The 27,416-nt window shown below is 34.8% G+C and overlaps 1 protein-coding gene across 3 annotated transcripts in view; it reads left to right on the forward strand.

The window, feature by feature from the left end:
• The window catches only part of FSTL5 (follistatin like 5), a 796,843-nt gene that overhangs the window by 720,339 nt on the left and 49,088 nt on the right, over positions 1–27,416 (forward strand). For all 3 annotated transcript variants that reach the window (XM_043566311.1, XM_043566327.1, XM_043566320.1), the window contains exons 14-15: positions 15,901–16,008; positions 22,243–22,367. In XM_043566311.1, coding sequence (XP_043422246.1) covers positions 15,901–16,008; positions 22,243–22,367 — 233 coding nt within the window. The remainder of the gene's footprint in view (positions 1–15,900; positions 16,009–22,242; positions 22,368–27,416) is intronic.

The raw sequence follows: 27,416 nt of genomic DNA on the forward strand, positions 1-27,416 counted from the left end.
AGAGGCAGAGGAGAGAATAGGTGAACTAGAAGATAAAGTTATGGAAAAAGAGGAAGCTGAGAAAAAGAGAGATAAAAAAATCCAGGAGTATGAGGGGAAAATTAGAGAATTAAGTGATACACTAAAAAGAAATAATATACGCATAATTGGTATCCCAGAGGAGGAAGAGAGAGGGAAAGGTGCTGAAGGGGTACTTGAAGAAATCATAGCTGAGAACTTCCCTGAACTGGGGAAGGAAAAAGGCATTGAAATCCAAGAGGCACAGAGAACTCCCTTCAGACGTAACTTGAATCGATCTTCTGCACGACATATCATAGTGAAACTGGCAAAATACAAGGATAAAGAGAAAATTCTGAAAGCAGCAAGGGGTAAACGTGCCCTCACATATAAAGGGAGACCTATAAAACTCATGACTGATCTCTCTTTTGAAACTTGGCAGGCCAGAAAGAATTGGCAAGAGATTTTCAGGGTGCTAGACAGAAAAAATATGCAGCCAAGAATCCTTTATCCAGCAAGTCTGTCATTTAGAATAGAAGGAGAGATAAAGGTCTTCCCAAACAAACAAAAACTGAAGGAATTTGTCACCACTAAACCAGCCCTACAAGAGATCCTAAGGGGGACCCTGTGAGACAAAGTCCCAGAGACATCACTATAAGCATAAAACATACAGACATCACAATGACTCTAAACCCGTATCTTTCTATAATAACACTGAATGTAAATGGATTAAATGCGCCAACGAAAAGACATAGGGTATCAGAATGGATAAAAAAACAAGACCCATCTATTTGCTGTCTACAAGAGACTCATTTTAGACCTGAGGACACCTTTAGATTGAGAGTGAGGGGATGGAGAACTATTTATCATGCGACTGGAAGCCAAAAGAAAGCTGGAGTAGCCATACTTATATCAGACAAACTAGACTTTAAATTAAAGGCTGTAACAAGAGATGAAGAAGGACATTATATAATAGTTACAGGGTCTATCCATCAGGAAGAGCTAACAATTATCAATGTCTATGCACCGAATACCGGAGCCCCCAAATATATAAAACAATTACTCATAAACATAAGCAACCTTATTGATAAGAATGTGGTAATTGCAGGGGACTTTAATACACCACTTACAGAAATGGATAGATCATCTAGACACACGGTCAATAAAGAAACAAGGGCCCTGAATGAGACATTGGATGAGATGGACTTGACAGATATATTTAGAACTCTGCATCCCAAAGCAACAGAATATACTTTCTTCTCGAGTGCACATGGAACATTCTCCAAGATAGATCATATACTGGGTCACAAAACAGCCCTTCATAAGTTTACAAGAATTGAAATTATACCATGCTTACTTTCAGACCACAATGCCATGAAGCTTGAAATCAACCACAGAAAAAAGTCTGGAAAACCTCCAAAAGCATGGAGGTTAAAGAACACCCTACTAACGAATGAGTGGGTCAACCAGGCAATTAGAGAAGAAATTAAAAAATATATGGAAACAAACGAAAATGAAAATACAACAATCCAAACGCTTTGGGACGCAGCAAAGGCAGTCCTGAGAGGAAAATACATTGCAATCCAGGCCTATCTCAAGAAACAAGAAAAATCCCAAATACAAAATCTAACAGCACACCTAAAGGAACTAGAAGCAGAACAGCAAAGGCAGCCTAAGCCCAGCAGAAGAAGAGAAATAATAAAGATCAGAGCAGAAATAAACAATATAGAAACTAAAAAAACTGTAGAGCAGATCAACGAAACCAAGAGTTGGTTTTTTGAAAAAATAAACAAAATTGACAAACCTCTAGCCAGGCTTCTCAAAAAGAAAAGGGAGATGACCCAAATAGATAAAATCATGAATGAAAATGGAATGATTACAACCAATCCCTCAGAGATACAAACAATTATCAGGGAATACTATGAAAACTTATATGCCAACAAATTGGACAACCTGGAAGAAATGGACGAATTCCTGAACACCCACACGCTTCCAAAACTCAATCAGGAGGAAATAGAAAGCTTGAACAGACCCATAACCAGCGAAGAAATTGAATCGGTTATCAAAAATCTCCCAACAAATAAGAGTCCAGGACCAGATGGCTTCCCAGGGGAGTTCTACCAGACGTTTAAAGCAGAGATAATACCTATCCTTCTCAAGCTATTCCAAGAAATAGAAAGGGAAGGAAAACTTCCAGACTCATTCTATGAAGCCAGTATTACTTTGATTCCTAAACCAGACAGAGACCCAGTAAAAAAAGAGAACTACAGGCCAATATCCCTGATGAATATGGATGCAAAAATTCTCAATAAGATACTAGCAAATCGAATTCAACGGCATATAAAAAGAATTATTCACCATGATCAAGTGGGATTCATTCCTGGGATGCAGGGCTGGTTCAACATTCGCAAATCAATCAACGTGATACATCACATTAACAAAAAAAGAGAGAAGAACCATATGATCCTGTCAATCGATGCAGAAAAGGCCTTCGACAAAATCCAGCACCCTTTCTTAATAAAAACCCTTGAGAAAGTCGGGATAGAAGGAACATACTTAAAGATCATAAAAGCCATTTATGAAAAGCCCACAGCTAACATCATCCTCAACGGGGAAAAACTGAAAGCTTTTTCCCTGAGATCAGGAACACGACAAGGATGCCCACTCTCACCGCTGCTGTTTAACATAGTGCTGGAAGTTCTAGCATCAGCAATCAGACAACAAAAGGAAATCAAAGGCATCCAAAATTGGCAAAGATGAAGTCAAGCTTTCGCTTTTTGCAGATGACATGATATTATACATGGAAAATCCGATAGACTCCACCAAAAGTCTGCTAGAACTGATACAGGAATTCAGCAAAGTTGCAGGATACAAAATCAATGTACAGAAATCAGTTGCATTCTTATACACTAACAATGAAGCAACAGAAAGACAAATAAAGAAACTGATCCCATTCACAATTGCACCAAGAAGCATAAAATACCTAGGAATAAATCTAACCAAAGATGTAAAGGATCTGTATGCTGAAAACTATAGAAAGCTTCTGAAGGAAATTGAAGAAGATTTAAAGAAATGGAAAGACATTCCCTGCTCATGGATTGGAAAAATAAATATTGTCAAAATGTCAATACTACCCAAAGCTATCTACACATTCAATGCAATCCCAATCAAAATTGCACCAGCATTCTTCTCGAAACTAGAACAAGCAATCCTAAAATTCATATGGAACCACAAAAGGCCCCGAATAGCCAAAGGAATTTTGAAGAAGAAGACCAAAGCAGGAGGCATCACAATGCCAGACTTTAGCCTCTACTACAAAGCTGTCATCATCAAGACAGCATGGTATTGGCACCAAAACAGACACATAGACCAATGGAATAGAATAGAAACCCCAGAACTAGACCCACAAACGTATGGCCAACTCATCTTTGACAAAGCAGGAAAGAACATCCAATGGAAAAAAGACAGCCTCTTTAACAAATGGTGCTGGGAGAACTGGACAGCAACATGCAGAAGGTTGAAACTGGACCACTTTCTCACACCATTCACAAAAATAAACTCAAAATGGATAAAGGACCTAAATGTGAGACAGGAAACCATCAAAACCTTAGAGGAGAAAGCAGGAAAAGACCTCTCTGACCTCAGCCGTAGCAATCTCTTACTCGACACATCCCCAAAGGCAAGGGAATTAAAAGCAAAAGTGAATTCCTGGGACCTTATGAAGATAAAAAGCTTCTGCACAGCAAAGGAAACAACCAACAAAACTAAAAGGCAACCAACGGAATGGGAAAAGATATTCGCAAATGACATATCGGACAAAGGGCTAGTATCCAAAATCTATAAAGAGCTCACCAAACTCCACACCCGAAAAACAAATAACCCAGTGAAGAAATGGGCAGAAAACATGAATAGACACTTCTCTAAAGAAGACATCCGGATGGCCAACAGGCACATGAAAAGATGTTCAGCGTCGCTCCTTATCAGGGAAATACAAATCAAAACCACACTCAGGTATCACCTCACGCCAGTCAGAGTGGCCAAAATGAACAAATCAGGAGACTATAGATGCTGGAGAGGATGTGGAGAAACGGGAACCCTCTTGCACTGTTGGTGGGAATGCAAATTGGTGCAGCCGCTCTGGAAAGCAGTGTGGAGGTTCCTCAGAAAATTAAAAATAGACCTACCCTATGACCCAGCAATAGCACTGCTAGGAATTTATCCAAGGGATACAGGAGCACTGATGCATAGGGCCACTTGTACCCCAATGTTCATAGCAGCACTCTCAACAATAGCCAAATTATGGAAAGAGCCTAAATGTCCATCAACTGATGAATGGATAAAGAAATTGTGGTTTATATACACAATGGAATATTACATGGCAATGAGAAAAAATGAAATATGGCCTTTTGTAGCAACGTGGATGGAACTGGAGAGTGTGATGCTAAGTGAAATAAGCCATACAGAGAAAGACAGATACCATATGGTCTCACTCTTATGTGGATCCTGAGAAACTTAACAGGAACCCATGGGGGAGGGGAAGGAAAAAAAAAAAAAGAGGTTAGAATGGGAGAGAGCCAAAGCATAAGAGACTGTTAAAAACTGAGAACAAACTGAGGGTTGATGGGGGGTGGGAGGGAGGAGAGGGTGGGTGATGGGTATTGAGGAGGGCACCTTTTGGGATGAGCACTGGGTGTTGTATGGAAACCAATTTGTCAATAAATTTCAGAAAAAAAAATATATATATTAAACATTAAAAAAAAAAAAAAGAAAATATAAGACTAAAAACATACATGATTGCTTACAATTTTGTAAAGTGATTATTGCCATACTACTAGTAGAGATTGACATATGATCAAAGTGAGAAGAATTTGATAAATCTATACTTGACCAATCAACAAAATCAACACTATATGTGAATTGAACAATAGTATTACTATGATTGAACAGATGTATGTGTTGGGCTTTGCATCCAGCAATGATTAATATATACATCATCACTAAACATTTTATCATATCTTTGTCCATTAGGGCCATTACAACAGCATACAACAGACTGTGTAGATTATAAACAATAGAAGTTTATTTCTCACAGTTCTGAGTCTGGAAAGTCCAAGATTAAGGTGTCAGCATGGTTGTGATCTGGTGAGGATTTTCTTGCTGGTTCATAGTGCCATTTCACTGTGTCCTCGCATGGTAGAAGGGGCGAGGAATCTCTGTAGGATCTTTCTTTAAAAGCACTAATTCCATAATCTCCATGCTCATGACCTAATCACTCCCCAAAGGCCCACTTCCTGATACTATCATCTTTGAGAGTTAAGGTTTTAACATATGCATTCTGAGGGAGAAACAAACACTCAGACCATAGCATTTAGTGAAAATGACCACATGGTAGCCTACACATTAAGTCTCAAGAAATAGAAATGAAATTATTTCATACTGATTTTCTGACACAATGTTAAGCTATTGACAGTACCAAAGTAAATTTAAAATATTAATATCAATATCAAGTAATATTGATAACCATAAATAAATATGTTGAATCCAAGTAAGACTATGATTTGAGGTTATTTTTTTCCTTAATTAAAAAAATTAATAATAGCTAAAAATAAAACATTTAACCAGATAGTTTTAGAATTTAGCTAAAGAAAATCAGAATAATCTTTATGAAAGAAGGAAAATATAAAGACAAATATATACAGTAAAACCTTGGTTTGCGAGCATAATTTGTTCTGGAAACATGCTTGTAATCCAAAGCACTTGTATATCAAAGCGAATTTCAAGAACCATTGGCTCACTTGTGATCATGTGATTTTTGGTGTCATGTACTACTTGTATTGCAAGACATAATTAGCTTATCAAGTTAAAATTTATAAGAAATGTTTGCTAATCTTGCAGAACACTCACAGAACAAGTTACTGGCAACCCAAGCTGTTCCTGTATATATAAATACACAAAGGAATTAATGTATAAAAGACAAAAATTGATTTATTAAAAAAAAGACTAAGTAAAAGTAAACTCTGGGAATTTTGGCAAAAAATAAGGACAAAAGTCACGATTAACACAATTAGAGTTGAATAAAAGAATATATAACCACAATCCTAGCAGAGAATAGAAGAAACTAAGAAAGTATTAAAGTAGTAAATTCTAAAAACAATGTGGGAAGGAACAAATTAAAGGGAAAATATGTTAGAAACATGTAACCCAAAAAAGAATAAAAAGGAATATTAATTTAAGGGCTTTAAAACAAAACAACACAAAATATTCTGTCCCAACTGGGTTTAGAGGTGAAAGTTGACTTGGTGGCTGGCTTCCTGTTTTATCTACTCTTCCTCCTCTGGGGATAGTCTCTGTATATTCTCATAATTTCTACTATCAAAGACAAATCTTAACCTTCTCTTGATGCATTTTGCCCCACACACCATTTATCAGCCTTATTGCCTCACTTTCTACAGCTGCCTTCTATTTGGAGAACAGTAGGTACCAAGAAAAACGTACCAGATATGTTCCTATTGTAGGAAAAAAATGTAAGAACTTAATATTTGGAGCAAAAAGGCTGAGGCAGTAGAGTGTCATGTGGTTTCCCACACAATTCTGGCAAGGTGTATGATGAAGTTGAATGTTGCCTTTCCATCAATAAAAAAAAAATGGTTTTGAATTATAGGGGCTACCGAATACCTCACTGGAAAGAAGGAGCATGAAGTAGCAAGTGTAATTATTTGGGTCATTCTGCAACAATCTGTTCTATAGAAATTTAGACATCATTGTAGTTTTAAAATGAAAATTTCCATACTGAGTACACTCAGTCTAGTATTCTTTCTGATAGAAATACTACTTACTGAAACCTAAGGTTGACTGGTTGACTGTAAATATCAACTTAAAATTTTAGATATATACATAAAAGATTGTTTTCCTTTTAAATATAGAAGCTAGAATCTTTTTTTTTTTTAATTTAATTTTATTTATTTTGAGAGAGAGAGCATAAGCTGGGGAGGGACAGGAAGGGGGAGAAGGAGAAAGAGAGAGAGAGAGAGAGAGAGAGAGAGAGAATTCCAATAGGCCCCTTACTGTCAGCACAGAGCCCGAGGTGGAGCTCTATCCCACAAAACATGAAATCATGACCTGAGAAAAATCGAGTCGGATGCTTGACTGAGCCACCCAGGGGCCCCAAAAGTTAGAATTTCCAATTTTTTAATTTGTCTAAGCTCTTTGTTTCAAAACCATGTATAAATTCAGCCTGTGAACTCTTTAGATAATGAGTTCCATACGTCTACTACCTGCTGGGTGAAAGAACACATCCTTATATTTGTCTTAACAATACCTTACAGTATGTAAATTTTAGTCTTCAAAAGTACATGCTTAAAGGTGAATTATAAATATCCTAGTGGTTCTATTTTTGTACTTGAAACACTTCACCTCTTAGAATTATAAATTCCCTCAAGGTTTTCCCAATTTGAAAACAACATGATAGATCTTACAGACTTCAATATTGAACCCTCTGTTTTATAAATTAATAACCCAAGTAGTTCAAGTTTTAAAACTACTTAAGGAAAAAAAAAAAACATTTCTAGCTACTTGAAAGACTAAATTAAAAAAAAAAACTTTATGACTTAAAGCTGTATTTATATCCAAATACAGGGCACACTCAAAGTCAACTGCAAAGCACAAAGTTAATTTTATAAAAAGTAAAGCATCCCTTTCTCATTCTGAGCACTTTTCTCAACTGAGCCTAGATTTGAAGTCAGTCTTTTTTGCATCCAAGTAAAGTTATACTTCCTGATTGAGTGCTGTAGCTGTTTATTTCTTTCTTTCAAACCTGAGTATATTATACAGCTAAGAATATTAATTATGACAGAAAGTTAGTTCATTTTCTCCCAAACATGATAAAAAATACCATAGAATTTTCCATAGTGTGGATATATAAATGGAACAGTGAATTCCCAAATCAATCTTAAAAAAAAGAAAAGAGAAGAAAAATAACACTACTCTTATTTAAGTTTAATCTTTCGAGCTTTCTTTTTCAATCTAATTAAAGTAGATCCCTAGTGTTTTACACTGACCTTATCTAAGAAATCATATTTCTGACTTTTACTTTTGCCTGAAAACACCTGCAAAAGACTGTGTGGATTGGTATTAAATGTGTATTTTAGGATTAAAAATCTAAACATTTTGAGCAGGTTTGTTACATTTTATTATTAAAATGACAAATATTTTCTTGACAACGTAAGATTTTATAAAATCCATGATAAAATATTATCATTGGAATCTATTTGTTTTCAGTGGATGCAACAGTATCATTTGTATCAACAGCTTAAAAAGTAGAAGGTCACAATTTTTTAATGGAGTCTATAACGTTGGTGTTGCTTTAAACATCAAATGTGTTTTTATAAGAACACATGAAATTTTTATAAGAGTGGCATACAGGTGATATTTGGCTGTAAAAGAGATTCACTAGTAACCAACTGACCTCATTTTGTCTTCTGTGGAGCAAAATCAGGTTTTGCTTGGATGCAAAAGTGGCTTGTGACACCTCAGGAGTATTCTTAAGTGTCATCAGCAGTCTCCTCTAGCCATTAGCACATTATCTTGAGAATCGACATCATTAGTTTAAATTAGGTTCACTTAATTAGCCAGCTGCTACTCTCCTTGTCAGACTGATAAACAAGCTGTGCTTCACTGTTCCTGCATGTCAAGACTCAACCCCAAGTTTTGTGTATCTTCGTTGCTATTATCAGTATTTCACCCTTACAAAATAAGCCATCTTTATAGAAGTTGATGCAACTGGCCATGACCAGTATAGCAAGTATTTTAATTTTTTAATGTTTATTTATTTTTGAGAGAGACAGCTAGACTCAGTGCGAGGAGGGGAGGGGCAGAGAGAGGGAGACACAGAGTCTGAAGCAGGCTCCAGGATCTGAGCTGTTAGCACAGAGCTCTTCCTGGGTCTTGAACTCATGAACCATGAGATCATGACCTGAGCTGAAGTCAGATGCTTAACTGACTGAGCCACCTAGATGCCCAATATAGCATGTATTTTAGATTTTTTATATTTGCCTCACCCCCTCAAGAAATACTGATAAATTTGTATAACAGTAGGTATGTTGGAATTATGAAGGAGTTAAGGTTTGTAGATTGACATAGAGAAAAAACAAAACAAAACCTTATAGTGTAAGTAAATTATATCCTTAAACAATGTTTAAAAATATTAAAGAAAAAAATTATCAATTTCTTTATAAAGGTACAAATAAAACCTTTTTATTATTACATTATATAGTATATTTTAAGAAAGTAATAGGATACTGGGGCGCCTGGGTGGCTCAGTTGGTTGAGCGTCCAACATCGGCTCAGGTCATGATTTCACGGCTTGTGGGTTCGAGCCCCGCATTGGGCTCTGTGCTGACAGCTCTAAGCCTGGAACCTGCTTCGGATTCTGTGTCTCCCTCTCTCTCTTCCCCTAACCCACTGGCATTCTGTCTCTGTCTCTCTCAAAAATAAATAACCATTATAAAAGAAACTAAAAAAAAAGAAAGTAATAGGGTAAGAAGTTAATTGAACATAATATAACACTCTGAAAATGGTACTTATATGGAAAATTAAGAAATATGGATTCTCAGACCTGAATACCTAGGTCACTACTATTAATTAGTTATGGTAACAATATATTGTAATTTTTAAGATATTTCTGAAAATGAAAATTTTTGGAAGTAGGATTATGGTTTAATTATCTGAATATCACCAGGCCAAGCAAAGGATACTGTGTGCAGAAAATCATAGTGTTTATTATATGGGAGAAAAATTTCCAATCTGCAGTATCAGAACCTTTAATTTAAACAAAGTCTTATGCAGGGCACCTGGGTGGCTCATCTGGTTATGTGTCTGACTTTGGCTCGGGTCATGATTTCTTGGTTCTTGGGTCTGAGCCCTCATCAGGCTATATGCTGACAGCTCAGAGCCTGGAGCATGCTTCAGATTCTGTGTCTCCCTCTCTCTCTGCCCCTCCCTTGCTCATGCTCTGCCTCTCCCTGTCTCTCAAAAATAAATAAACATTAAAAAAATTTTTAAACAAAGTCTTATAGAATCATTCAATAGATCTAAACTGCTTCCCTTTGTTCTATTATGGTCAGGATTTCAATGACCTGCTACAAATAAAAATCTCATTTCCATAGGCTTCTCCAGGCAAAGTTTGAAAGCAATTTTCCTAGTAAAATAATATCAGTAATTAAAACAAATTTATACAAAGTAATAAATGAGCATTCTATATAGGTTACCTGTGAGGTGAAAGATGAATACATATACACTTTTTTTTTCCAATCACATATTCTTGAACATTTGTTATTCAACTTATATCATTTTTTTTTCTTGGTAAATGGTTAGTAGCTGCAGAAAAAAAAAAAAAAAAACCTATATACACCAATGGTCTCCAAAGTGGAGTGGGTGCAGCATAAAGGAATGAAAATGACAAATTGTGTGAAGGAGATACTAGGATGTCTTTTTATATTAAAAAAAATTACATTTTATAAACATTTAATATACAGAACAATGTGGGAAGCTTGAATTCATCTGTATTTTGAATAGTGATGTAATGCACACTAAACATGACGGCATTTGGAGAGGAATGTGGGAGCTTTATAATAAGGAGGGATCAATAGTGGTACTTTAGTTCATTTTTATCTGTACAAAGGGGATAATGATACTGCATACCTCATCACAAAGACTGTTACGAAGATTAAAAAAAATTGTATTTGTAAAACATTTTTAAAAACCTTGTTTATAATAAGCATAGCACAGAGTATAATTGTCTTTCTTAAATAAAAAAATAATAATGATAGTAATAAGTTTTGGAATGTTCCTTAATTTTGCAATTTTGTTTCTCCAATTAAGTAGATTTAGAGGTCCATTAATTGTATGTTGAGTACTGCTATTTACAAGGTATTGTTCTAAGTGCATAGGTGATATTATTGACTTACACAAACACAAACAATCTGCTTTCTAGCAACCTAGAATCCATTGGATGAAAAAAGAAATGAAAGATGGGAATATTAAAATGTAAATTGCATAATGTATGCTGAGGTTGTAAGTCCTTTAGAAAAGGTAAAATGGTAGTGCAAGGCCACGTGGGATTGGGCAAGCTAAGGATGAGGGGATGTGCACAAAGTGAAGGCTGCTAACAGTATTAAGCAGGGTGGTCAGACTGGCTTCCCTGAGAAGGCGAGTTCTGAACAAAAGAGGTGTTGAGGAAGCAGACACTGGGCTATCTGTGGATAAGTTCAGGGGAAAAGTCCTCCAAAAGACAGACATGTGGAAAGCATGTTGGATGAATGGCAGGAGGCCAAGAGCACCTTGATTGGAGGAGTAGGTGAAGGAGTCAGAGAAAGAAGAGGGAAGTGGCAGGTCAGATAGGGCCTGGTAGTCATTCGAAGAACTTTTGGCTTTACTCTGAGGGAAAGGAAAAGACACTGTGGTGTTTAGAGCAGATTATTGTCAAGATCTGTCTAATGCTTACAAAACAAACAAACCAAAGCATCCTGACAAATCTTGAGAAAGTTGGTGAGTATAAAGTTAGATGTTAGAAACCATGTGATGAGGGTCAAGAGGATAGAGTCTCTGTTCTTGTCAGTAGCAGGGGAGATGCTGCAGAGATCAGTATTTTTTTAAATGTTTATTTATTTTTGAGACAGAGAGAGACAGAGCATGAACGGGGGAGGGTCAGAGAGAGAGGGAGACACAGAATCTGAAGCAGGCTCCGGGCTCTGAGCTGTCAGCACAGAGCCCAATGTGGGGCTCTAACTCACAGACCGTGAGATCATGACCTGAGCCGAAGTCAGACGCTTAACCAACGGAGCCACCCAGGCTCTCCTAGAGATCAGTATTTAAAAGGCAGATGGAATCCTGTTCTGGAGAATGAGAGGCCCAGGAGAGAGAGGGCAGAAAAGGATAACAGAAAATTTACAATCCTTTTCATAAAATGTGGAGAAACATTTAAACTATTTTATAACACCGAAGTTTACAGGTTTAATTATGGAAGAAAAAAATTAAGTACCAAATATAGTGTCTTTCTCTTTTATAAAGGCTAATGGTCTAAACTTACTCAACGTTTAAAGAAATTTCCAGAGTGTACAAGCAGGTATTTTGTGAAATACAATACAATACATGCAATTTAGTCCTTTCAAAAGTTGACAATATAAGTAAGAAAAATAACAATTTTTGGCTGAAAATTGGGTATGGCAAGATTAGCCTGAAGATGGTTGTTTGGAAATATTTCTGTCATTGTTACATGAATTTGTTACTGAAAACCATGTAAATGTTCCCTCTGTGAAATGTGTTATATCTGCACACTTGAAATGTTGTAAACATATTTTTATCTCCTAGAGTTAAACATTTTCCAAATAAAGTATGTCAGATGTACTTTTCTTCATTTTGATCCACATATCTTTTTTAGTTCTGGTGAGCTTTTATAACCAAATCCCAAAATAAATTGAAGAGAATTGAATACCAAAACTTTGAAATCCTGAAAGGCAAAATGTTCAAAAATTTGGGAGAGCATTGAGCAGATATTTTTCTAACTCTGAAGCTGTTTTGAAAATTGATTGATATTTTTCTCCTTCAAATATGTATAGCTTAATTTACTTGAAGGCAATTATTCATGGACTGCTTTTTGACGTCTCCTGAAACATATTCTCCTAGGTCTCTGTCTTCCCATATAAAATAGTCTCTGTCTTCCCATTTATAAAAATATTCATACTTAAAAGCTCAATCAAAGTATCACCTCATGCCCCTATCCTGCATCCTGCTTTTTACTCCTTCCCCTGAGCTTTCATGGCATTTGGTTCTTATTTTTATTTTTTGCCACATCTAGTTATTTTAAGTTCTTTCATCCTCTTGTCTACAAATTCTTTCAGGACAAAGACTGTGCTTATTTACTTTCTCTTCCAGGTCTCAGATTCTTCATTTGCTAAATAAGGGTACTATATCTCTAACTTTAAAATATTATGATGCTAATTGTCATGAAAATACCTCTAGTTCAGTTAGCTTTTCTGATAGTAGTAGTATTTCCATGGCATACCCTAAGTACTTTATATTTACTACCTTACCAAAATATTCAGAACAACCCTTTGAAGTAGGTGTGATTATTGTCTCCATTTTATCAGAGAGGAAACTGAAGTAAGAAGCTTAGTAACTTCCCAAGGTACTATTATTTTTCTAATTTAAGTCAGGAGGCTAAAACTTGCAGTTAGCTTCAGAATGCATGCTCATAAGCATGGGGTACTACTGCCTCTCACTGATTCTTGGCTTCGTTTGCACTGTCTATACAGATAATACTGCATGTATTGGGGTCTGTGGGTTTCCTTCCACCTTCCATAAAAGAAAAAAAAAAACAAAAATAAAAACAAAAAACAAAACCAACCAACAAAAAAAAAAAAAACCCAAAGAATGTTTCCTATACATGAGGCATAAATAGAAGTGCACCATATCCACATACGCACTGTCAGGAATTAAACTATCAGTTAAGAAGGATGATCTTTCATGTGCAAGGAGGTTGCCACATTGGGGATAAACACAGACTATCAAATCTCAGCTCTTCTGATCACCTGCTAGATGACTACTGGTAAGACCGAGTCTCCATTTCTTATACTGTTTTATGTGGATATTAACATAACCCATGGACTGAACCTTATGAGAGCTGGCAAAATGGAAATTTTCATTTAAATTGTTCCTTAATATTTAAAGTTATCTAAACATCTTTGATCTTTGTTTAACTGTGTCTTAACAGTTGAAAAACAAAGAGCCTTTTTTTAATGTTGCTTTTGTTGTTGTATTGAACTATTTTATCTTTACATTGTAGATTATTCCATTTTAAGCTGCATGCAAAATAGGGTAACGTTATAATCACACATAGATCAAATTTTACAAATAATACAATATTACGATATGAAAAACAAAAGAATCTTATTGCTTTGTTATTAGGGTAATGATTAATGATGGCACTTTTGCTGTATATGCAATGAAATTGTCAATGAGGACATGAAGAATTTAAATGAAACATCTGGCATTCACTTGATTACAATGAACAAAATACCAGACTATTTCTTAAGTAAAAAAGCCATTTAATTATCCCAAATAACATCAAGTCTAGAGACAGTTATTCTAGGTTTGTGTAGCAACTCAAGGTTGTTACGGAGAATTCAGTCTCCTTTCATTTATCTCTTGCCAAATCCTCCAAGTGTTGCTTGGGTTTTCTTTCTTAAGCTTATTGTTTCATGGCCTCAAAATGACTTTGGAAATTAAGGTTTACTGTTCTCATATGAGAGCATCCAAAGCAGGAAGAAAGAGAAAGTGTGGCACAGTAGCATTCTCAAAAATCATTCATCACATTAATCTTTACCATGTATAAAGGGGAATATTCTATGTGACCACTCTAGCCTCTAGAGAGGCTGGGAATCTACACACTTGTGAAAGGGACCCCAAATAAGTGTTGTTTTCTCCCCTTCAATATTACTGTAAACAATGGCATCCATAGTAGCATAATGTTTGATTTTTTTTTTAATGTTCCATATGAAAACTACAAACTACCTTAGTTTTTACATGTGTTTCCCATTGTAGATAAGCCTGTCTTGCTTTTTTGTGTATATGTGTTCTACCAATTAGCTACGCTTGCAGTTTTAATCTTGTATTATTTCTTCTACTTGGTTTTGTGTAAAAGGGGAATAATAAAGATGGAATCCCTAAAAGAAAAAAAAAAAAGGGGAAGTAGGCTTAAATCTCTGATGCTCACCAAGTGGGCTACCTTCCCTGAGAACATTGATGGCCACCTAATCCCAAAGCAACATAGTGGCTCTGTTAGTCAGGAAGAAAGTGACAAGGGCACTAATACAGAAATCTTTAAATAGGTGTTTTTAGAAATTAAATAATTACTGCAGTAATCCAAGAGTATTGAGAATTTTAAATAGATAAAATGCAGAACAAGGTTTTAGAAAATAGTTACTTTGGTAAGACTAAATTGCCAACATGTTAACTAAAGCATGAACCTTCACATGTTCAACCAACAGTAGTTTACCTTTAATCCACTGAGAAGAGGATTGCATTATGAACTAAAAATTGGGAAATTCTCTAGGGATATTGAACAGAGCTTTTGGAAGAAATGCTTTCTATATTGAATAAAGATAGTTTTATTGAATACAATTTGTTTAATGCTATATGATCAGAAAAAAATATGTAAGGAAACTACTACAGGAAATTACTTGAAAAAGGTGTTAGCTTGAAATATAAATAGCTTGAAATTAAGGTGAGTGAAATAACTTCCTGGCAGCAATTTGTTTTCTGGAAGTTTTGTTTTAAGTAATTGCTAAATATTATAAATATTAGCAGAAAAACACATTTACCACATCAATATGTTAAAATAATGCTTTTACTTCTTTCTGTAGTATTAGATTATTCATTAAGGAAACTAAATTAGGTAATCTGTCATTAGAGTTACAACCATATGTCAGATTGCAGGCATTTTAGCATTATAGATGGTGAAATCCCATAACCAGCACTAGAATGAAAAAAAAAAACTAATAGTATAAACATAGTTCTTACGTGTGTTCAACAATTGAATAAAATACACATATTAATCATTTATATATCTTGAGTTTCTAAATAGCTTCTCTACGACACACAATTTGCATAGGTAATGAAGGAACTTAAGACTACATAAAAATATGGGCAAAAAATTATTCAAAAAATATGCTTGGGTAAAGTATCATATTTCCAAATTAATCAAATGAAGGTTTAGAAAATTAGATAATTTGCAACATAAATTTTTAATCTGACATCTAAACTCTTGTGTTCTTTCATAATTTTTGGCATAGTTTTAAATGAATATTTCAGTCTGAAAACATTTTTTTCAACTCCTATTTATTACAGGCAGTAAGCACAGACCCTGTGCCAGTTAAATTACACTACGACAAATCACATGACCAGGTATGGGTGTTAAGCTGGGGTACCATGGAAAAGACTTCTCCAACATTGCAAGTAAGTACATTTCAGTATATTTGAGAAAACAATGATTTTTAAACCTTTAGATATATCACTGGATATTTATAACTATTTAGCAATGATATTCTTCCATCTGAGGACTGTACTTTAATCACATCTAGATCTGCATAGAAAAGGCAGGGGGAGATAATACAAGTACTTGTTTGGATTGGAAAATACTGTAGGTCATACTTATCAAAGGTTAGATTTATACACAAAAATAATAACCGATGATGACAAAACTGATGCCATTAGGAAGAAAAATCATAATTTACCTTTCAGCAATTACCTCCCTCCCTCCAATTTGCATGAGATTTCTTTTGTTTCCATCTCTCTTTCAAAACGTGGCATGGAGATAGAGACTAAGAGAGTTGGACAGTCTCAAGACACATCTCCAATTTTTCAGAAAGATAGTGTGTTATTATCTGAGCACAGACTCATTTCTAACTGGGGAATAAGTGGTAGAATCTTTGTGGAATTTGCTTACATTTTAAAGTTGTTTATACAGAACTTAGTAGAGAAAAAAATATATATTTTGACAATGTCTCTTTGGCACAGTCTTTCAATTTTTGGAGTTACAAGTTTAACAGAAAACTGAGAGGGAATGAGAAAGAACATTTGGCCCTGGAAATGTGTTTTTATCTATTTCTCAAACTGCCTTGATTATAGCACTGCTGTGAAGATTCCTCTTCTTATAAAGTCCTAAATCATTAAATTTGGCCAGTTTTCACTAAGTCTTACATGCAAATTTTTTTTGTTTTGTTGTTTTTTTTTTTACTTTTTGTCAGTTGTCACTACCAATACTTTAAATGATTCTGAAGTATTTTTAGTTTTACAATATTTAACTTACAAGAGGCAAGTTTACTGAAATGATTTTAAAGGAACTATGAGAATGATGGTTCATTTTATATTTCACTAGAAATATGTGTCATAAGTAACATCTAACATGTAATAGTTATTCAGTTATTTGCTGTAGCAAATGAAATCACCCCAAAATTTGATGTGTTAAACAGAATTAAAGAATGACTTAATGGGGCACCTGGGTGGCTCAGTCGGTTAAGCACCCAACTCTGGCTCAGGTCATGATCTTGCAGTTTGTAGGTTTGAGCCTGCTTTGGATCCTGTGCCTCCCTCTCTCTGCCCCACACCTGCTCATGCTCTGTCTCTTTCTCTCACTCAAAGGGAAATAAACATAAAAAATAATAATAATGACTTATTACTCATAGTTCTGTGGTGCAGCAATCTGGGCAGTTTGTGGGCATGATTAAGAAACACTCAGATGGCTGCACTCATCTGATTACAGTAGCTGGATGGTTCAAAATAGTCTCACTCCCACGTTTGTTATGTGATAGTGGTGATTAGCTGGGTGGCTTGTGTCTCTAGCATGTGCCTGCTCATCCTTTAGACAGGCATCTGGCAACATGGTGGTTCCAGGTTATAAGACAGTGGAAATTGCAAGGCTAATTAAGATCTAGGTCTTAGAATTCACATAAAGTCACTTCTACTACAGCTTATTGATCAAAGCAAGGCATACTCCTTGCCTAGATTCAAGAACATGAAGTAACAAGGCCAATCTTTTGATGGAAAGACTACAGTGTTCATTGTGGACAACTGCTTGACTGATCTGTGACAATATAGTAATATCGTCTAGTTATTTGATATTTTACTCTTAAATCTTGACAAGATAAAACAGGCCAATATATATTATTTTTTAAAAAACCATTCTTATGAATTATTTTAATTCTATTACCTTAAAAATAAAATAAACACAGCTTATAAAAGTTAATTTTTTCTTTTAAAGCAGTATATATTTTCTTTTTTTATTTATTTTTATACTTTCTTTAAAACTTACTTATTAATTTTGAGAGTGGGAGAGAAAGATAGTAAGTGGAGGAGGGCAGAGAGAAAGGGAGGACAGAGGATCCAAAGTGGGCTCTGTGCTAACAGCAGAGAGCTTGATGTGGGGCTCCAATTCATGAGCCATGAGATCATGACCTGAGCCAAAGTCAGACACTTAACCAACTGAGCCACCCAGGCACCCTACAAGCTGTATATATTTTCATTCTACTATATTCTTTAGAACTGATTTCTTCCCCTCCCTATTGGTATTTGCTACTTGGATAGATTAATGTTGCAATCCTCAGTGTTGCAATCCTTCCATAAGGCACTTTAGGCAAACTCCTTTAATATCATACAGAAAGGGAGGAAAAGGCTTTATAAAGGTGTTAAGTAACTTCCCACACATTATCCAGCCGTTAAAAAATGGGTTCTTTTTCTCTGGATGTCTAATAAAAAATATGCTAGTAAGATTTAATGATTTTTTTTTAAGTACTTGCTGGATGGAGGGAAAGGTAAGTTCCACACCTGAAAATATAATACAATATGTAAGAATTCAGAAGTACTATTGAAATAGTACATACCATAAGATTTATTTGCATGAAGTAAAATTTACACACATGCACATACATCTATATAAATCTGTGATAGATTCGATAGATTGATAGATAGACAGGCTGACAGGAAACACAGAGTCTCTGGATCATAGAACAGACCATTTCTTACTCAAGGAGCATATTTGTGTTAATTCTCCAACCCCATTCCCATGGTGTGATGCCATGAGAGATTAATATTACCCTGCCTCAGCACAGTTGCACTAACAAGAGAAGGACCCTGCAATTATGTGTCTCCAAGTTTTTTTAAGACTGCTGGCACAATAGCCCATCCTCTCCTGTGAAAGATAGACATTATTATTACTCTGGGATGCAAATCTTATCAGGACGGTGCCCTGGAATGTCAGTAAGGCTCAAAGGAGTTAAGTCTCTACCTCTCTCTGGAGCAATATGCAACCTTTAGTTTCCAAGGCCTTTTTGCTACCCTGTCATCCTTTAACCAACTCTGCCAGTGCCCTCTGCTCAGAAACACTTGACTCAGCAGAAATGTCAACAGATTAATGGTTAACTGTCTTCCAATAAGATTATCAGGAAACATCTGCAAAGGAAATGGGATTTAAGATTTGTTTCAAAGGGGAACAGACTTACCTTTGGAGAAACTGAATTCACCAAACCAAAAATATGGGCGAGGTCTGATTTTTGCTAAAGTGTTCCTGTGGCATGTTGAAAGATTAGACTAGAACTAGAGATATTGATGTCAGGTTGTGATGGCTAGGCAATAACTTTTTGCCCTAATGCAATATATCTTATAATAGTGGCCACTGAAAGCTTGAAGATGCGAAAGCATTTTTATCAAAGATCTGAAACTCGTATATATACTTACACTTTGTGTTTTCATTTGACTATAATTAAATCTATACAACTTTACCAATTATGGAAGCAAAATATATTTTCTGTGATATTTATAATTAATTAATAACAACTAATAAATTTCATAACTATAGGTACATAAGACAGTGGTTTTCCAATTAGTATTCTCAGATGAATTATCAAAGTTTATTATCATTATTTTTTTATTTTTTATTATTTTTAAAATTTTTTTTAATGTTTATTTATTTTTGAGAGAGACAGAGACAGAGACAGAGCATGAGCAGGGGAGGGGCAGAGAGAGAGGGAGACAGAATCTGAAGCAGGCTCCAGGCTCTGTGCTGTCAGCACAGAACCCGATGTGGGGCTTGAACTCACGACCTGAGCCAAAGTCGGACGCTTAACCGACTGAGCCACCTAGGCGCCCCTCGTTATTTTTTTTTTTAAAGGAAACTATGCCTTACGAAAATTTAGGAAATGCTGTTCTGAAAGTCATGAGTCTGTCATCTACACAGATTTACAATCCATATGTTATCTTTTCAAATGCACAATAATTAGAGAGGAAATGTCCCCAGGAAACAACTTGGAATAAAGTCTTTACGTCTTGCTATTGGCCAGGAAGTAGGCTCCAGCCAGATGGGGTGACAGTGGGAGTTGGCAGCTGTAGGTTATTACAGATAGAGAAACAAGCAGCAGGATGCCATTAGGAATGAGCCAAGGATTGTCCCAAGATCTGGCCTGTTGATTAAGGTGCATTGTGGATCAATTTGTGTGTCCTGGCAGTTAGTCAGCTCAGTCCTGGTATCTGGTAATCCACCTCTTCCCATTAAATTGCAGCAATGAGAATGATCTAGAACCATCAGGAAACAAAGTCCAGACTAAGAACTAGGGAAAAGTTAGTTAACATACAGTATAGTCTTCTTGGCTTCAGGAGTAGAACCCAGTGATTCATCTCTTACATATAATACCCAGTGCTCATCTTGAAGAGCACCCCCCTTAATGCCTATCACCCATTTAACCCATCCCACCACCCCACTATCCCTTCAACCCTCAGTTTGTTCTCTATATTTAAGAGTGTCTTATGGTTTTGAGGATGTAGGGAAAGGGGAACCTTATTGCACTGTTGGTGGGAATGCAAACTGGTGCAGCCACTCTGGAAAACAGTATGGACATTCCTCAAAAACTTAAAAAGAGAACTACTGTACATCCAGCATTTGCATTACCAGAAATTTATCCAAAGGATAGAAAAAAGCTGATTTGAAGGGGCACATGCACCCTAATGTTTACAGAAGTGCTATCAACAATAGGCAAATTATGGAAAAGTCCAATGTCCATCAACTGATGATGAATGGTTAAGACGATGTGGTATATATATATATATATATATATATACATATATATATATATACATATATATGTATATATATATATAATGGAATATTACTCAGCAATCAAAAAAATGAAATCTTACCATTTGTAACAATGTGGATGGAACCGGAGAGCATTATGCTGAACAGAGAGGGAGGCACTGTATTTTTACAACCTAGGACTATGCCAAACACAAATGAGATGCTCAGTTATGCTTCATTGGCATAAAATAATTTTCATCAGTAATGTTGGGATACATTATAGTGTTGTTTGACTATTAAGTTATGTGATGCCTGTAAACTGCTTAGAACACATACTGGTATATAGCAAGCTCTCCATAATGTTATTATTGCTGCGATCAGCCTGAAGAAATGAAGAAATGAAGAAAACTTAGTTTCTCGGAGAAAAAAATCAAAAGTGCTATTTACTTTTGTCATATAAACCAAAGGAAAAGACTCAGTTTTAAGGGGGGAAAGTCTACTTAACTTAGGAGAGTCAGTCAATAGTTTAAGAAGTTTAATTTGGTGGCCATATGTAGAAAGGATTTAAAAGGGGAGACATAAAGGCAGAAAGTGCTTTAAAAGGCTAACACAGAGCAATGATTGTCCAGCAGGAACAGGAAAACATATGGAGGTGTGAGAAATCTGAAGAAAGAACTGATAGAATTTGGTGCATAATGGGATATGAGGAACAAAAGAGTTTAAATGTAGTCATCTTTTCTTGAATGGACTATAAAAGTTTTAAAAACCAATTAACAATGAATAAAAAGAGGAAAAGTCTTTGATAAAAACTTACTTGAACCTGTTATTTTCAATGTATAGGAGGAAAAAGTTAAATATAATTTCATCTATTCTAACGTTATTAAGCGCTAAAATATTATGTATGATTTGTTTTAGAGTTTTCAGTTTTACTTCCAGCTCTGTTCTATATTAAAAGTTTTCTGTTCATCAGCTATACCTTAACAAAACTGAATAAAGGAAGGAAGGAAGGAAGGAAGGAAGGAAGGAAGGAAGGAAAGAAGGAAGGAAAGCTAATAATCTCATTTGCATCATATGTATGCTTGTTTTTTTATTTTTCTCATTATAGCAAGGTTAACATGTTTATAACACAGAACTTGTTTATAATAATCTTATAATTTAGGGGTGCCTGGGTGGCTCAGTCGGTTAAGCGTCCGACTTCAGCTCAGGTCACGATCTCGCGGTATGTGAGTTCGAGCCCCGCGTAGGGCTGTGTGCTGACTGCTCAGAGCCTGGAGCCTGTTTCAGATTCTGTGTCTCCCTCTCTCTCTGACCCTCCCGCGTTCATGCTCTGTCTCTCTCTGTCTCAAAAATAAATAAACGTTAAAAAAAATTAATAATTTTATAATTTAAGCAGAAATTATTCAAGACAAATCTTTTTTGTTTTTTCTTTATAAAAACAAATTTCTATGTTAAAAATAAGCAAACAATTACAAAATTCCAATTTGCTTAATGATGTACTAATTTTCAGGATGGCAATAAAGAATCTAAGAAACAACTGCTGATTTGTTTCATCTCTAAATAAAGTTAACACTGATACTATTAAGGGAATGCACTGCCAATGTCTAACCATGGCGTGTTCTGTTTAGGTAATAACCCTGGCCAGTGGGAATGTTCCCCACCACACTATTCACACCCAGCCTGTGGGAAAGCAGTTTGACCGAGTGGATGATTTTTTTATCCCCATGACAACACTCATCATCACACATATGAGGTAAGTGCTAAAATGAATGATCAGTTTTTGGATTCCTCCTAATTTAGACAGGAAGCCATGGGAAATCATAAAAACTAAAACACATTTCTGTTATACAACAAATACACACATGATTTACCTTGTCTCATCTACTTGATGAAATTTTATTTACCAACATTAGTAATGAGTTTCCTGTCATTCATTTCTTTGTATGCCTAATAAGGAAGTGAATTTTAAAAGATAAGTTGCATTTTTAAATCAATTTTACAGTTAATATTTCTGCAAGCTGTCATTAGAGTCTTCTTATTAGGCTTTTACAAAATGCTGGCATTTGAACTCAGCATGATGAAAGAACCACTCTTCTAGAAATCTATTCAATATATTATAATGACATTCTTACACCACGTCTATATGTAAATTACTATAAAAATGTCCATAAGAAATTAATATAAAACTGTATTAGGAAGTATACAGTAAGTTTAAATAAAATGCTTGAGGTCTACCCTTTGAGAAATACGTTATTGTGCTCCATCTTCATGTGTACTTACAAGAGGAGGAAAAGTATTAACTTCGAATGACGTCACTCCAAAGTTCCATAGAAGTGGCTTAAATGCTGGATAATATCACAATTTCAGGTACTGTGTATCTTGATAATCTATTTGGAAAACTTTTAAAGTATTGCTTCACAATGTTAGTGAATTTGAACCTAACTAATACGTTCTGTTTCTCAAGTGAATGAGGTGGAAATGCTCCAGATATGTTATATGAGTCATTATTGATTCTTGTGTATATTTCCCTTGTATTAAATTGGAAATTATCTTATCTAAGAATTGGAGCTGTAAGAATTATGAAAGATTATGAAATTCAACTTTCATGAGGGAAAAAAGGGGGATTAATAAATCAGACTTGTGGCTCATAGTCAGACATTACATATAAACTGTCATTTGCACAGTCAAGTATGTTTTCAAAGAGGTTAGCATATTTTTCAAGCAATTGACCATTACTTTCAGAGTGTCTATTATGTACTCAGCAATAAAGTGATTAAAAAATGTAATGGCCTGTCACAATTATTGCATGTTTTATGGAAAATAAGTAGAACTTGTTGAAAATGCAGCATATTTTAAAATTGTTTGTATCAAAGTCATAATTTTTACATTTGACTATAAGCACTGTAATAATTCAGATACAGAAGAAATCAGCATATTAACCAAAAATGGTACCACTTGAGATGGTACCTAAAAATATTTTTATACACTTGATAAGGATACAACTTCATTTAATTGGCAGTGAGTGTTATGAGTAACAACTATCCTTTTTTTATTTTCAAGTTATTGATGAATTATCACTAATCGATAATTTAATATGTAAAACTTGCTTTTATTTACCCCATTTCCTATTATGCATTACTGTATTTAATATACTATTCTGAAATTTGCTTTTTTTTTCCAAATGCACTAAAGATGGAATTATTTGCAGCAAATTTTCTGTGTCTATAACACTAATCAGGTTAATAGTGTATAGTTCAGGGGTATTTCTTTTCCCCTGCAACCAGTAAATTATTTCATTATGGTAAGATACCTACCAGGCCAAGAGTTTAACTTTGTCTAAATGCTGTAAGTGCCATGTGTATTTCTGGGGTTGTATTTATAATTGACATTCAAGACTGCATTGCGCAATTACAGAATTGATACATATGCAGTCAGAAGATAACATCTCTTTAGGGTCTTACAACATAGCTAGAGATGGAGCTAATAATTAGAGGAGCATCCTAATAATATGAAGACATATAAGGCAAAATTTTATTTGGGTTATTTCTATATATTATGAGAAACACTGGAAAGTGTGCTTGAGGATATTTTAAATCTTTTTCCTTTTAGGGATGCATAGTGAAATACAAGATTGTTTTGCTTTATTTATACTAAATTACAATCCTACTTGCATATGGAGTCCCATTTTAATGAATGCAGATGGTCAAATTTTCCACTGCAACTATTCTACTCTTCTACTCACTATTCCTATTACTAAAGTGAAGAGTAAGAGTAAAATTTAGCATACATTTCCAAAATCAAAACATTAAACATAAACTATTTTTAACGTAATGAGAATTTTTTTTTACATTAGGAAAATCTGATGGATAGACACAATCTTTTCTTCTGCCAATTTCATGTAACATATTTTTTCTAATCAAATTTGGCATGTGTTTAAATATGTGTTGCAAAGATTGATCTTTTTATAAATTGTGTTTTTTGGAATTTGAAACTATTTTCTGACTGTTTTGCTTGGTATGTATTTCCAGGCTATGCAGAAGGTCTGACCCATAATATGTGTTGGATTAATATGAGTTTCCTTCCTCTGACCCCTCATCACATTAATCTAATTTTCTCTCAGATTGCTACACTCTCACTACAAATAATTTATATCTCCAATGTCTGAAAAGCTCTTGGACAAGTGTCAGGATTTTATATTCTAAGTGCCTAAAAACTGGTAGGCTCCTAATTCACATATCTCATAAGAATGGGAATAAAGAAGAAAATACTACACTATCTCCTAAACCAGAATTTGTACAGTTTTGAGGGAATTATATAGCAATGAGGGAACTGTATTTCTTATGTACTGGATTTCTCAACATCTAACATGATATCAGAGATGCAACAAATACAACATTAAGAGCACATGAATTCTGTAGAAGTAGTAATAAGTACTTACGTTTCCTGTCAGATAGATTTAAGCCTGAATGTCCCAGCAACACCATTTGCCATTGGCTATTGTGACCTTAGCTAGTTTACTTCATTTCTTTCTAAGGACTGGAATGAAATAATGTTTAAGTATTGTGTTGCCCATAATCATCTTCCAGACTACTCTACTTGTAATTTACATTGGTGGAGGGGCTCCCTTGCGAATACTTTCAATTTTGCTAAAAGTCTCTATTTTTTCCCTGCTTGGCTTCTTCTCATTTTGTTCTCTTTTTATTTATTCTTTTTCTTTTTTTAGTGTCTATAATTCTCAAGCTTGCTTAATCTAGTGTATAAAGTAAATCAAGACTGAGGAATTTAAGAGAACCAAAATTACTTTATCAATCTGTATTAAAAAATAAACTTGTAGTTTAAAATATAATCAGTCAGGGTGCCTGGGTGGCTCAGTTGGTTAAGTGTCCAACTCTTGGTTTTGGCTAAGGTCATGATCTTGTGATTTCGTGGGTTCAAGACCCATGTTGGGCTCTGTGCTGGCAGTGTGGAGCCTGCTTGGGATTTTCTCTCTCCCTCTTTCTGTCTCTGCTCCTTCCCCACTGGTGCTGTCTCTGTCTCTCTCAAAATAAATAAATAAATAATAAAAATTTAAAAAAATTCAGTCTTCACAAAATCTAGGAAGATGTTCACTTTTTAAGACCGCTTAATATTCTCAGTACTTTAAAAGTCCTTGAGATTCTAATTTATTTTCCCCCTTTTAACATAAGTATAGTTGACATACAATGTTATATTAGTTTCAAGTGTACAGCATAGTGATTTGACAATTGTCTGTGTTATAAAGTACTCGCCATGGTAAGTGTAGTTACCATCTGTCACCATACATAAATATTACAATGTTATTGACCATATTCTCTGTTTGTACTTCTAAGTCCCCTTCACCTATTTCACTCATCCCGCTTTCTAGCCCCTCCCTCAAAACCACCAGTTTGCTATTTGTATTTATGATTCTGTTTTTGTTTGTTTGTTCACTTATTTTGCTTTTTAGATTCTATACATTAGTGAAATCATTTGATATTTGTCCTTGTCTGTCTTATTTCACTTAACATAATACCCTCTAGGTCCATCCATGTTGTTGTGAAAAACGTCATTTGTTTTTATGGCAGAGTAATATTCCAATGTGTGTGTGTGTGTGTGTGTGTGTACATATATTTCACATTTTCTTCACCCATTTTGAGTGGCCTGAGGAATTTACATTTCAAAAAACTAATTTCCATTTTAAAAATATCTGAGAAGGAAGGCCTGGTTCCATCTACTCATTCAGTTTCTCAGCTGAATTCCTTCCCATTCCTTGAGAGACACAGCCTAGGCCACATATAGTTATTCTAAATTTATCTTATAGAGTGACACTTTATTCGAGAAAAATCCCCTTTAGTTTTATGTATTCCTTTTTTCTCTGTAGAAATCAGAAGGGTACCTGAGTCCTAGGCCGGGGATAAAACAGATACATCAATGCCATGCTATCTTTGATCTAAATCAAAGTGGTCTTTAAACTGTTGACTTCTGTTTACTGGACCAAGCTTGTGTCCTTGCCTTCCACTTTCTTGAATATGAGTGCTTATCCAGAAGATAATAAAGAACTCCAGACCAGCGTGCAGCCATTCTTTAAGATATGCATATGTGAGCCCCAGTTGTGAATTCAGTTTATTTTAATGAAACTAAACTTCCAGGAAGATGAGAGAAGGTGTATTATAATCGTGTTTCCCCAAAGTTCCAACTACTTACTCAACTTCTGAAAGGGATTGATTCAGTACCTATTGACTGAAAGTTTGTTTTTAAAATGTTATTAAAATTCTAGCATAGATATTTTTAATACATTTGAGTGTGAGTTGGTCAATATCCCCCCTCCAACTGTTCAGGGAATTTAAATTCCCTGAAAAAAGAAAAAAGAAAAAAAAATTTTCTTTTTTAATCAAAAGTGCTCTACAAATGTAAAGGAAAATATTTCATTATTGTACTCATAACTTGTACCCAAAAAGCTGAGTTATTATAATATTAAATGCAAATAAATATATTTGAATGATATTATAGTTCTACTTTTAATATTTTTATGATTTGGCTAATGCATGGGAGATTTTATAATTTTTGTACTGATTTTTTAAATTAGTCAGAGATTAAAAAGTGATTTAAAACCAAGTTTTTTTTTCCCCCAGAAAAATGATTGTATTACAATGGTTGTATTAACCTCAAAGCAACTAAAATTCATAAAGAATGAACATTTACATAATTTATATTGTTTAATTTTTGGTGCCATTCTGAAGAGAAAAGAATTTAATGTCAATTTTGTGTTGTAGTATGTGTAAAGGTTACAACTTACTGTGCAAGT

This window comes from Prionailurus bengalensis, chromosome B1 (assembly GCF_016509475.1).
Source record: "Prionailurus bengalensis isolate Pbe53 chromosome B1, Fcat_Pben_1.1_paternal_pri, whole genome shotgun sequence".
NCBI classification, from domain to species: Eukaryota; Metazoa; Chordata; class Mammalia; order Carnivora; family Felidae; genus Prionailurus; species Prionailurus bengalensis.